A 13,752-nucleotide genomic window follows, 5' to 3' on the forward strand; every position below is an offset into this window, starting at 1 on the left:
CCTCTCGTCTACTGTTCAGTCTGTTCACGTGTGCTGTGTCCATGTTACAAGAAGACCTGTCGTCTGATGTTCCATCTGTTCACGTCTGATGTGTCCATGGTACAAGACCTGTCTAATGTTTCAATCTATTCACGTCTGCTGTGTTTTTGTTGAATGAACTTCATGCAACACCTTAAGTTATCATGACACACAAACAACAATATGATGACACTTTTAGTCATTCGCACTATTATAGAACATTGACAAGAATATTTACCTAAAATTTGTTCTGTTCGCAGTTGAATGGGTTTTATTTATTATGTCGTCATTTCTATTCATTATGGTGTTAAAGAATAACGTGCTATATTTTGTTTCTATCTAAAACATTTGTACTAATCTAGGTAAATTTGACAACTTTAACATGGCGTCAAAAGTATTGCTTGTAGACACTTAATTATTCTAGAGAACACTTCCAGTTTTTGTTTTTGGTTCAGTATGCAACTTAATAAACTATACTTCTGTTATTATATTTTTAAAATAGACTACTCGTTTTACCTGTGTAGCGCGATTTGGCTCAGTGGTGGGGAGTCTGCGCGATATACGTCATAGAACCACCCACCCTCCCGACTGTTGACCCGTTCCAACCAATACGCCATGACTGGCGTGTCCAGCAGCGGTATCGTCCAACCTCCTACCTGGTATCACCTCTAATTTAGCAGTGGTTCATGAGCGCATGTCATCACATCCACGGAGTTGTCTTGTGCATTCTAATTAAAATTAGCTCCACTATTACATGTGGATCTAACAGAAGCCAGTTGGAGTTCATGTCCAGTTGACCTTTCATTCGACAATCAAAACCTTACTTACAAAATCATGCCAGTGATTTGAAAAGAATTTGAAAACATTCGGGATTATGCCAAGGGTATACGAAATAATTCGGGTGAATTATGAAGTATGCTGGAAACTAATTGCAATATAAAATTTTATATAAAATTCGTTTCAAGCCGAAAAAATAAACCGTGATGGTATAGCCATAAAATCTGTTTATACTAGTATACAATCCAAAGTTTATTACTGCACTTTCCCCCCTGTTTTTTCAGTGTTGAAATAGACCAACAAGTTCGCCTATTGCATAAATAGTCTCGCCCGATATTTTTAGAATGTATATGCTCCCGAATAACGCTATAAAAGGCGAAGTTTAATTGGTCGATATTTAAAATGTTATTTATAGATGAAATGTCACCTGGACATGGGAGTCCTCGCAATGCTGTTAGATCTACTGGCTAGACCCAGTAGAGCTAATTTTAATCAGATTGTGTCTTGGGCAGGTTTAAACTCGTCTATTGCTGGCTGTACGTTCCAAAAAACAAACAACGCTCTCCTGCTGAACGTATTGTACCCATTCCAAATGTCTGCGAGTGTCCGTCGGTTTTTGTGCATGACGTACATGAAAAGTCCTGTCTTGCGACATGTGTCGTCCGTAAAGACACTTTCCATATACACAATTTCACGGACTGACTGGTTATTTTAATGCATGTTTTTACACACTGTACTGCAAAACTGGGTAAAAGCAGGAGACATTTGATATAATCTCGGGGTATTCCTGGGCCCGTGCTTATAACACTTTTTAGTCCACACTCAATTTCTAATGACGCCGCACGCATACAATTTGTACGGCGTCGTCATGACATTAATGTCACAGACTATTAAGAGTCTTGAGTCGAGAGACTAAACGTTTTATAAGCACCAGGGCAGGTCCGTCACGGCACGTCAACCGCAAAAAAACACCATCGGGTTGCGATTAAAGGAGGGGACAATTAAGGCATTTGGCCTGGTATGCATATTCAGTGATATATAATGCACATTATTGCTTAATATCAAGTATAATCGTATAGTTAATTAATAAAACGGTTAAATGTGACGGCTATTATATATACTACTCAAAAGAAGTTAAGGGTGAAAGGAACTTTTTGATCATTTGTGGAAGTATTGTTTTTTTTTAGGCCAGATAGGGTTAGAATATTAACCTTTGTGTTGTCATTTGGACTAAAGACATCACATTATTAAGGGGCATGCAATCATTGCCCTTATCTTTAGAAACTTTTTAAGTTAATCCAGATTTCCTTTTCATGGATTTGAAGCAAAAACATAGTCAGACTAAACTGACAACCTGCCTCGATACACCCACTGAGACACCTCGTGCACCATTTGCACGTGCTTAGCATGAGTGTAATTCAATGCATGCCAATTTTAGCAATAAAAGGGATGAGCATTTTCCTTTCATCATCACTTTAAATTTGAAGATGGTTCTATGACAACTCAGTTTGCAAGACAGGGGAAGGGCCATTGGCTGGCTACAAGATGGACACACTCAAAGGTCTGTGGCTCACCGTCTAAATGTAAGCCAAAGTGTTATCGGTAGACTCTGGCAGAGGTTCAGGACGACTAATTCTATTCAGAATCGCTCCCGTTCTGGAAGACCACGATCAACAACAGCACGAGAAGACCGTTTCCTGATGATAACGGTTTTGTGACCGCACGGCGTCTTCGTGATCAACTCAGAGCTGCTACAGGCAACAATGTGTCTGACCAGACCATTAGGAATCGTCTGCGAGACTAAAGTTTGCGATGTCGGCGTCCTGTAGTCCGACCACAGCTACTTGCCCGTCACAGAAGGGATCGCCTTGATTGGTGCAGACGTCATATCCTGTGGAACGTGGGCAATGGGCAGAGACATTATTCACAGATGAATCACGGTACTTGCTCCAGTTCAATGATGGCCGGGCTTGTTTACCATCGTCAAGGAGAAAGATTTGCTGATGTTAACGTTGTTCAACATCTACTATTTGGAGGAGGAAGTGTAATGGTGTGGGCGAGCATATCCATGAATCACAGAACCCCTCTGTACATCATTAATGGAAATTTGACTGGTCAGCGTTATCTCAACGAGATTGTTTAACCTTTTGTAATTCCACTTCTGCAGCAGATTGGACCAGGAGCTTGGTTCCAGGACGACAACGCAAGACCTTATCGTGCCAGGGTGATGACCGACTTCCTGCAGCAGTAGAACGTTTAGCACATGGATTGGCCTGCATATTCACCAGACTTGTCACCCATTGAGGATGGCTTGGGATGAACTAGGGCGGCGACCTACCCATTGAGCCTTGCGGTGCACTCACTCAGGGTTTGGAGTCGGTATCTGGATTAAAAATCCTGTGCCTCGACTGGGATCCGAACCCAGTACTTACCAGCCTGTAGACGATGACCTGCCACGACGCCACCGAGGCCGGTCGAATAATCCAAATACACTCAAAACCCTGGCAAGGCTCAGTGGGTAGGTGTGAACCACTTGCACCGACCAGTGATCCATAACTGGTTCAACAAAGGCCATGGTTTGTGCTATCCTGCCTGTGGGAAGCGCAAATAAAAGATCCCTTGCTGCCTGTCGTAAAAGAGTAGTATATGTGGCGACAGGTTTCCTCTAAAAAACTGTGTCAGAATGACCATATGTTTGACGTCCAATAGCCAATGATAAGATAAAAAATCAATGTGCTCTAGTGGCGTCGTTAAATAAAACAAACTTTACTTTTTTTGGTCAATCTATAAATAAAACAGGATACTCAAACATAATTAAAACGTCTACTCATTAAATGTGACTATAATGTCTTGATTAGTTTATTGTACAAAACTCTATTTTACATTATGTTGTTCATATGTCTGGTGAATCATTTTTTATGTACATAAGAAACATTTTAAAACATAATTTCTAACTGTGAACAGGCAATATTTTTGTTATTTCCAAAACACTTTTCCCTTTTATTTTGCCAAACTGAAATTATTAACAGAAAAATACACAGATACTTAGTTAAGAATACTTTCAAACAGTGGAATGTTGCTATTTAGATACTATAAAAGTTAAAGCATCTGCCAACATGGAGGTACCTTTCAATTTACATCTTAAATGTTTGTTAAAGAATTCATAAATGTGTGTGTGTGCGTGTGTGTGTATGCGTGTGTGCGTGTGTATGCGTGCGTGTGTGTATGCGTGTGTGCGTGCGTGCGTGTGTGCGCGTGCGTGTGTGTGCGCGTGCGTGCGTGTGTGCGTGCGTGCGTGTAAACTTTAACCATGACTATATCATCAATAAAAAAATATTGTCTCTTAATTTTATACTAAGAACACAGAAATCACAAAACACATGGCATTTTAATTTTATACTAAGAACACAGAAATCACAAAACACATGGCATTTTAATTTTTATTGCTAAAACAAAAATCCACAACGAAGTTGTTTTTGTTACAAATTCTGTCTATACATGGATTAACAATGTTACTAGTTTAAATTAATACTGACTGATAATAATAATGGCTAATGACTTTTCATATAAATATTTAGCCTGCACAAAACAGATTTTTTTTAATACCTGAAGGCAAATTATTTTTTATATTTTCAAAAAGTAAATATTGCAGTTACATGTACATTTTTCAGAAAAGCCATTTTTAATTTATTGAATATTGTCAAAAACAAGTGAAATAGGAGTGGTTTGTCATATAGATCGGTTTGGCACCTACATACACTGTTCAGTTCTTAACCATGGTGGGTATGTGTTTTAGTACCAGTGTGGATTATTAAGACAAATTTCATTACTGCTTGAAAAAGTGCAATTGATTTTTAAGCGTTTTATTTAATTTCAGCATTTAAAAAAAAAGTTCTCAAAGTACATGTAGAATGGATTTAAAATTGTATGGAATGCTGGCAAATTACCTTAAAAAGTTTACTTATAATGGTATAGATCTTATTTCTAAATAGGTATCACACCTTTCAATCCAGACAGGCATAATTAAAATTCATTAATATTCATCTTCAGTGAAACCTGTCTGAACCGGACCCTGTTAATACAGAAATCATGTCAAAACTGGCCAAATTTTATGGTCCTGAATTTTCTTACTTAAACCAAAACCTGTCAATTCTGGAAACCTGACTGATTTTTGGTTCATAAATGTAAAATCCCTAATAAATTAACCTGAACAAACCGACGTAGTGTAAACGAAAAACACGACTTCCAGAAAACAATACAGACCCGAATTTTTGCTGTCTAGAATCAGGTGTTATGTTATGGGTCACCAATTACAGCAGTCGCAATTCAGCTTAGCAGACATCAGAGTAATTAATGCTCGATTGTTTTCAATTGTCCTGTCTGGTGCAGTGCAAATTCTTTTCAGCTTCTGACAAATCTCAGATACTCGCACAAGAGTTGCCACATTTGATTTTTGGATAATGCACTTTGATAATACTGACACACTGAGAGTAAAATAGTACAAACAACTAAAATTAGAGTGAATTAATTTGTATTTTATACACTAAATACAAACAATTTAAAAAAAAATATTTTCTGGGATAGAAATGAGATGATACACACACTGAATTTTGAAAAAAATATAAAAACAAAAGGTCTCTAGCCATCAGGCTAGAGGTAGACATGTGGAATTACTGTTTTTGATGTTTTAATGTCGGTTCATAAATAAGAAAGATATGTAACAAAATTGGGATATAGCAACATTATTAGTCCTTGTCGCTCCGACAGTCACAATTATTGGTCATTATCGGACATGTTCATTCAGTCACGAATTCGAGGTCAAGGGAAATAACTTTATATTCTAAAACACGACCTTCTAAACACCGGATCCTATCTAAACTGGATAAATCTTAGGTCCCCAGCGAGACCCAGTTTAGATAGGTTTCACTGTAACATACACTGACTGGGTAAATAAAGAAATAAATTATCATGTGACATTCAGGATTAATAGTTCTTTAAAAGAAAAAAAGAAATAAATTCTTTAAAAAAATTTATTTGTTTAATTGGCATCAAGATGAACATTCATAGATCAAGATGCAAGTATAAACCAAGTTTGATTGGTCTAGTACTTACAAGTTAACACTGACCTAAACACAAAACTTGACACAGATGTTGAAAAGTAAAACCTGTTGATTTGTTAAAGTGAGAAAAACAAGTTGTTTGTGTTAACACTGGATTTGTACACAGATTAACACGCAAACACTTGAAATGCTGGCATTCAGCATCCTATTGTTATTAACACACACACTGGGGCATCTTCGTAGAACGTTTAACTTCAACCAGTCACAACAGTCAGGTGTTCTCTGTGTGAAAATAGAAATCAAAAGTTATCATATATTATATATACTACATACCTGTTTACAAGTACTGAGAAAACATACTGGACCACAAAAGAAAGATTTATACTTTAATATATATAATTATATATATGAAGAGTTTAAGTGCAAAACGCGATACATCCATTTTTCATTTTCAGTAAAAGTGATTTTTTTAATTGACGTATATCGCGTTTTGATATATATAAAAACGGGATTTACCCAATACAATTTCATACGGATCAATCACGTTTTGCAGCAAATCAGTGGGCCTACGATTAACCCTTACTGACATACAATAATGGCTTTAATTAAAAACTAGAAAGAAAATGGTTTATATCGCGTTTTGTGCCTGAACTCTTCATATATATAATAGATAGGTTTCGGGTGGGGTGGGTGGGGGCATTTGTTTCTCATACTGCAATTAATTTCATAAACAGACGGTCAAACTGGGACCAAATTATTCCCAAGTCAATGATAATTTCAACAGATACAAAACCAATGTGATCCAAACTGAATAATGTAAAAGAAATTGAAGACAAGTAAAGTAATATTTGTGTGTCCTGTTGTCCAGTCTATATTAAACAGATAACATTATACTTATGAAAAATACTTGTGTAAACATCTATATACTGTCTATCCAGTATTGTTTAAACTTAGAAGTAACTTGTAATAATTTTAACTTGTTAAAAAATTAAATGCCGTGTAGGAAAAAATACAACATACAATAATTGCAAAAATGTACTTAAAAACATGTTTTAAAAGCTAACTTGAAAAATTAAATTATTTGCTCAAACCTAACACACATTGGTAGATTTTAGTCCTCTCTGATCTCAAGCTTGTACAGTGATATGGTTTACAGATTACTAGACTCAGTGGGGCTGGCACTGATATTTAATTTCTATTGTACTTCTATACATCTGTGTGATCTGACAGAAAACTCTGATCTTAGGCTTGTACAGTGATATGGTTTATTATACTTGGTGGTGGTGTTGGGGGGGGGGGGGGGGGGGGCATTAATATTATATTTCTAATGTGCTTCTGCAAAATGTGTCATCTAAGACAGAACTGATCTCATGCTTGTACAGTGATGTGGTTTACAGATTATTAGTCTTGGTATTTAACGTACTTCTGTAAGTCTGTGAGTGTCATCTGAGACTGAACTTTCTCCTTGGTTTCCACGACGCTGGCAAACGACAGATCGTGAATCATGGAGAGGCACATCTGGGAAGATAAAACACAATAATATTTTAAGAATTTGACCATGAAGAGAAAAACGTGGCACACAGTCAATCTGTATTACCAGTAAAACACAGGAGACCTATATGAAATATTTCTCAGGTTTTTTGTCGTATGAACAGTTCATGTCCTAGCTATACTCACTATGGCTTTCTCTGCATCTCCCTCGTTAATACACCCATCTACAAGTTTCACCAACGATTTCTCACTGAAATAATCAGAGTATATAATGTAATTAAGAGAAAACACTAGTTGATGATATTGCAAAAGTCTACTGTTTGATTAAGATAACAGATTATTTATGTACATAACTGTATTCTAACAGATATAGCTGTCTACAGTGCACATTCCACAGGTCGGTCCTTTTTTCTCTCTCTATGTTGAATTAGATAATAACTATGTTGTACATATATTTAACAATTTGCCGATGTTAATACTGGTTTTGCTGTTGCAAACTGAGTTTTACGGGCTATGCAATGAAGAGACGGTAAAAAGGATAATTGAAGACTGAGTTAGAATATAAAATAATTTGATTTTTGAAATCTTAAAATATTAAATAATTAATTTTGGGGTTACTCACAAAGTTGTTTTTATTTGGGGGTTTTATTTATTTATAGGGGGGGGGGGGGGGTTGTAGCCATTCATGCACCCCCATTAATTTTATTGTGTTTTATAAACTTACTTCCTGACTTCATATACAGTGGACTCTGTCCAAACCGGCATCTATCTAAACCGGCATTCCATGTAAACTGGCACAGTTTTAAAGTCCCGTCCAGCTACCGTTAATTTATTAGGGAAAAAAATCTCTGTCTACACCGGATGCAATCTTACCTCTATTGTCTGTCAGTGGTCACTTTTTAAACAATAACGGCTGTTCCCCAGTAATTAGGACACCAAAGAAAGTGTTAGAAATAATTGTGCCCTTTTTAAAGCTTAATCAGTTAATAAATAGAGATTATTATACGTGCTTGTGTGCCATACTGATTTTACGAAACAAGTGTCAGGATTTTTGTATTGCCCGAGAAAGAGCGAGGGTAATACATGAATCCTGACACAAGTTTCATAAAATCAATAAGGCTCACACGTGATATTATTATTGTTGTTTTCTTTATGAATAACAAGACCCAACTCAAAATGTTTCAGCCACAACTAGGAGACGACAAAATGACATCATATTCCAAATGCACAGTCTGAGCTAGGACTGGAGAAGCAATGTCATGTTATGACATCGCTTCCTAAAATTACGTCATTACACTTGTTATTACACGTGTGCTTCGTACGATTATTATTAACTTGGTTATGTTGAATAATATGGATAATAAACAATGAACCAAGCCTGTTGTAACAGGTGTAAGTATCAAAATAAATCACATTATTACTTGTATGTGTTCATACTTGCATTGCATCATACTGATCTGTTTAAAACAATAAAACAAAAAATTCAGACCCCTGTTTTATGTGATTTTAATCAATAAAATAATGTTATTTATTCTGCTTTGTTGTTTTAAATGTGTTCTGGTTTGAACACATATTTTTATTACGGTCAAATGTTAATATCCCTCTTTTAAAAGTTGGGACCAAACTTGTGTCCCAGCCCGCCTCTTACTGATGAACCGTCATATTTTGTGTATCTTGAGTTTAATTAGTTTCTTAGCAACACAAATATCTTTCAGCTTTATACCAATCACTAAAACAAGCATTGCTTAGCCTTTTTTTTTTTTTTTTTTTTTTACAGATGTCTAACACATAGTCCAAATGTTTGGTTAATATGGTTTTATTTAAGTTGGTATTTTCCAATCGATATATTGCAAGAATCGTAACTCTGGACAAACTCTTTCTAAACTGGCACTCTGTCTAAACTGGCATATTTTATCAGAACCAAGTGAATCCAGTTTAGACAGAATCTACTGTATACAGAAATTCTTACCTGATAATTCCAGAAAACAATCGACCATGTTCTCTGTACTTCAAAAATATTTTCCTGTAGAAAAATACAAATTATAGATTGATGTTAACAAAAAAAGTTTCTTTTATTTAACGACGCCACTAGAGAACATTGATTTTTTATCTTATCATCGGCTATTGGACGTCAAACATATGGTCATTCTGACACTGTTTTTTAGAAGAAACCCGCTGTCGCCACATAGGCTACTCTTTTTACGACAGGCAGCAAGGGATCTTTTATTTGCACTTCCCATAGGCAGGACAGCACAAACCATGTCCTTTGTTGAACCAGTTATGGATCACTGGTCGGTGTAAGTGGTTTACACCTACCCATTGAGCCTTGCGGAGCACTCACTCAGGGTTTGGAGTCGGTATCTGATTATGTTAACAAAGCTCAAAATTAATTTTGTGGAGTGGTAAGAAATATATACTTCTGAAAATTTAATTTGAAAGCAAATGTTAGAAATTATTCTTTAAAGTAGACTGCTTATTAGACTTATAGTGTAACGTTTTTCAACAGCAATGAGCAACATATGAGACAAACACTGATAAAATCTTACAATTTATATTATTATTACTGAAAACTAGGATTTCTTGAGAACAAGAATAAGACAGAAAGCCAAAGCTGCTTGTCAAACTGATTATTAGAAAGTATATTGAGCATTCTGAGCGGCATTCGCTGCCTGTCCCGTCAATTTCTAGCCTTGTGATAAATATTTTCTGTGAAAACCAATAACTTATTTATTATATTAGAAATAGCTGATGTTTGTGTGCAGTATGCTTTTATTTACCATACAAATCTTTTGCTGTGTTCTTTAACACTAAGTAACACACTCAGCTTCTTGATGTCAAAATGGAGAATAATAAAAAATTCTATTACTTAACAAAAAGGTAAAATCTGTTTTACTTATCAAACGAAAAGAAACTGTTTTTTACTTACCAAGCCAGATCAAATCTCTTGGCATATAGTGCAACAATGATGAGATCACCCACGGCAACCCCCGACAGTCTGCAAAGAAAGTAATGTTTTGTTTAATGACATATCAGCACATTTCAACACTACAACCTCCCAGCAAACTCACGGCCAGCTGAAGATCATTCTTCCCAAATGGTGCTAGGTGAGAAATCACACAATATTTCATGTTAATATTTATAGCCAAAACATTATTAATCCAACTTGCTAAGAATTTTAATCTGCTACAACTTACCTTTTGTCAGCATTTAACATTTAAAACAGTAATCACCATAATCAGACACCCAAATAGGACCCCACAGTGTAAGCCACAGACACAAAATCATGTGATTAAAAGATCCCGCTAAAAATAACACTAGCACTGTAGCAGCCAACCGGCCTCGGTGGCTTCATGGTAGGCCATCGGTCTACAGGCTGGTAGGTACTGGGTGCGGATCCCAGTCGAGGCATGGGATTTTTAATCCAGATACCGACTCCAAACCCTGAGTGAGTGCTCCGCAAGGCTCAATGGGTAGCTGTAAACCACTTGCACTGACCAGTGATCCATAAGTGGTTCAACAAAGGCCATGGTTTGTGCTATCCTGCCTGTGGGAAGCGCAAATAAAAGATCCCTTGCTGCTAATTGGAAAGAGTAGCCCATGTAGTGGCGACAGCGGGTTTCCTCTCAAAATCTGTGTGGTCCTTAACCATATGTCTGATGCCATATAACCGTAAATAAAATGTGTTGAGTGCTTCGTTTGGAGTCGGTATCTGGATTAAAAATTCCATGCCTCGACTGGGATCCGAACCCAGTACCTACCAGCCTGTAGACCGATGGCCTACCACGACGCCACCGAGGCCGGTACTTATAAATAAATTCCACATGACTATAGGTAAAAAACATTTCAAAACACTAAGTTTTAGACAGAAATACCATACAAAGTTGTTAACGAATCATGTGCTTTTAATAACAGGACAGTCTTTAGTTGAACTAAAGAACTAGGCCCAATTTCACAAAACAAGTTAGTCTAGTTTTGCACATAAACGTAAATCTACGACTGAACCACAATTCTTATTACTATTATAGTACAACAAATATAGTTAGAAATATACATATTTAATTTTCTTGTCCTTAAAATGCTCCATTTTATTTAATGATGTAATGTTTTTTGTAACTGTATGCCTGGTGTAACTGCTAGTCACAGACGTAAACTGAAAATGTTTTGTGAAATTGCCCCCAGGACCCATTCCATGATGCAGCATAGCTAACTATCGTAATTACAGTGAAAATTTACAATTGGTACAAGGCAGTTGTAAGCACTAATGTAGATGTTAAATGGCAGTTAGATGGTGATTTGATGATTTTCTAATAAGGGTACAAACTCTTTGTGTAATAATGGATCTAATATACACATAGTACCTTTAATGAAACTCTATGTTCAATGAAAAACATTCTAGGCCATACGACCTTCACATAAAAATATGGGAGGTAACTCTTATGTTTTATGTATTTGGATGTTATCACCTAGCAAATACCCCGGGCTCGGGTGATACCGAGATAGCTCAACTGACAGCATGGAGCACAGCCCTGTCAAGTAGTCCCATACCGAAATGGAAATACTGCGGCTTCACCATTCATCTCATCATCATCCATGTTTGTAATGTCAAAAATACAAAACATGTCTTTGTCGCTGTGTTAAATGTTTGTGGCGATTCTTTCGTGGAACGGAGCCCGGTTGAATTAAAACTTACTCCATTGGGTTGTTAACTCCCCCATCCTGGTCCTCCTGCCATTTTGTAACGACATACTCAGCAATATCGCCAAATTTATTCTGCAGCTAAAAAGAAAAAAGAAAACAACCTTTAATAATTCCTAATTAATATATGGCTAATTTCAACTGCACATTTATTTCACAGTAGTGAAGAATAATACCAAAAACCATGTAACGAGAGAGATAAACAGATTGCCACCTCAACTACTATAAAATGTAGCAAGGGATCCTTTATAAGTACCTCCTATAGACATGACAGTACATACCATGCATTAGGTGTTGATGTTCTAGTGGGGCATTGGTGGGGAGAGGGAATACAACCATCTAGTGTGTTCAGTTGTATAACCCATTACACCTCAGACACATTGGTGGGGAGAGGGAATACAACCATCTAGTGTGTTCAGTTGTATAACCCATTACACCTCAGACACATTGGTGGGGAGAGGGAATACAACCATCTAGTGTGTTCAGTTGTATAACCCATTACACCTCAGACACATTGGTGGGGAGAGGGAATACAACCATCTAGTGTGTTCAGTTGTATAACCCATTACACCTCAGACACATAAAGACCCCACCCCCACCCTCAGAGAACAATTAGGAAGGGAGGAATGTTTTATTTAATAACACACTCAACACATTTTAAATACAGTTATATGGAGTCGGACATGTGGCCAAGGACCACAGACATAATTAAGAGAGGAAGCCCGCTGCTGTCATACCATGTGTTACTCTTTTAGATTATAGCACAGGCTGCAACGAGAAATAACCCAATGGGCCACCGACGGGGATCGATCCTTGACAGACCACACATCAAGCAAGCACTATAACACTGGGCTACGTCCCACCCCTCTATTTCTTTTACATTCACAAGGATATGAACAAAAGAAAGCATGCGATAACTGGGTGAATCAGTGAAACCATTCACACAATTTGTATGCCTTTGTTCATGCCCAGAAGAATCTAAAATATATAACAAGACAACCTTTTACATTCACAAGGATATGAACAAAAGAAAGCAAGCGATAACTGGGTGAATCAGTGAAACCATTCACACAATTTGTATGCCTTTGTTCATGCCCAGAAGAATCTAAAATATATAACAAGACAACCTTTTACATTCACAAGGATATGAACAAAAGAAAGCAAGCGATAACTGGGTGAATCAGTGAAACCATTCACACAATTTGTATGCCTTTGTTCATGCCCAGAAGAATCTAAAATATATAACAAGACAACCTTTTACATTCACAAGGATATGAACAAAAGAAAGCAAGCGATAACTGGGTGAATCAGTGAAACCATTCACACAATTTGTATGCCTTTGTTCATGCCCAGAAGAATCTAAAATATATAACAAGACAACCTTTTACATTCACAAGGATATGAACAAAAGAAAGCAAGCGATAACTGGGTGAATCAGTGAAACCATTCACACAATTTGTATGCCTTTGTTCATGCCCAGAAGAATCTAAAATATATAACAAGACAACCTTTTACATTCACAAGGATATGAACAAAAGAAAGCAAGCGATAACTGGGTGAATCAGTGAAACCATTCACACAATTTGTATGCCTTTGTTCATGCCCAGAAGAATCTAAAATATATAACAAGACAACCTTTTACATTCACAAGGATATGAACAAAAGAAAGCAAGCGATAACTGGGTGAATCAGTGAAACCATTCACACAATT

At 36.7% G+C, this 13,752-nt stretch overlaps 2 protein-coding genes across 4 annotated transcripts in view; one reads left to right on the forward strand and one right to left on the reverse strand.

Moving 5' to 3' along the window:
- LOC121383343 (amiloride-sensitive amine oxidase [copper-containing]-like) overlaps nucleotides 1-503 on the forward strand; it is a 33,032-nt gene extending 32,529 nt beyond the window's left edge. For all 3 annotated transcript variants that reach the window (XM_041513317.1, XM_041513316.1, XM_041513318.1), the window contains one exon: nucleotides 1-503. This exon is cut by the window's left edge and continues 2,394 nt beyond it. The gene's annotated coding sequence lies outside the window, so the exon portion shown is untranslated.
- Nucleotides 504-4,223: 3,720 nt separating this feature from the next.
- The window catches only part of LOC121382973 (protein PTCD3 homolog, mitochondrial-like), a 48,693-nt gene continuing 39,164 nt past the window's right edge, over nucleotides 4,224-13,752 (reverse strand). Inside the window, exons 20-25 of the mRNA XM_041512672.1 lie at nucleotides 12,037-12,122; nucleotides 10,273-10,341; nucleotides 9,316-9,369; nucleotides 7,533-7,596; nucleotides 7,279-7,373; nucleotides 4,224-6,137 (exon numbers count right to left, since the gene is read on the reverse strand). Coding sequence (XP_041368606.1) covers nucleotides 6,110-6,137; nucleotides 7,279-7,373; nucleotides 7,533-7,596; nucleotides 9,316-9,369; nucleotides 10,273-10,341; nucleotides 12,037-12,122 — 396 coding nt within the window. The 3' untranslated portion in view covers nucleotides 4,224-6,109. The remainder of the gene's footprint in view (nucleotides 6,138-7,278; nucleotides 7,374-7,532; nucleotides 7,597-9,315; nucleotides 9,370-10,272; nucleotides 10,342-12,036; nucleotides 12,123-13,752) is intronic.

The sequence above is a fragment of the Gigantopelta aegis genome, chromosome 10 (assembly GCF_016097555.1).
Source record: "Gigantopelta aegis isolate Gae_Host chromosome 10, Gae_host_genome, whole genome shotgun sequence".
Classification (NCBI taxonomy): Eukaryota; Metazoa; Mollusca; class Gastropoda; order Neomphalida; family Peltospiridae; genus Gigantopelta; species Gigantopelta aegis.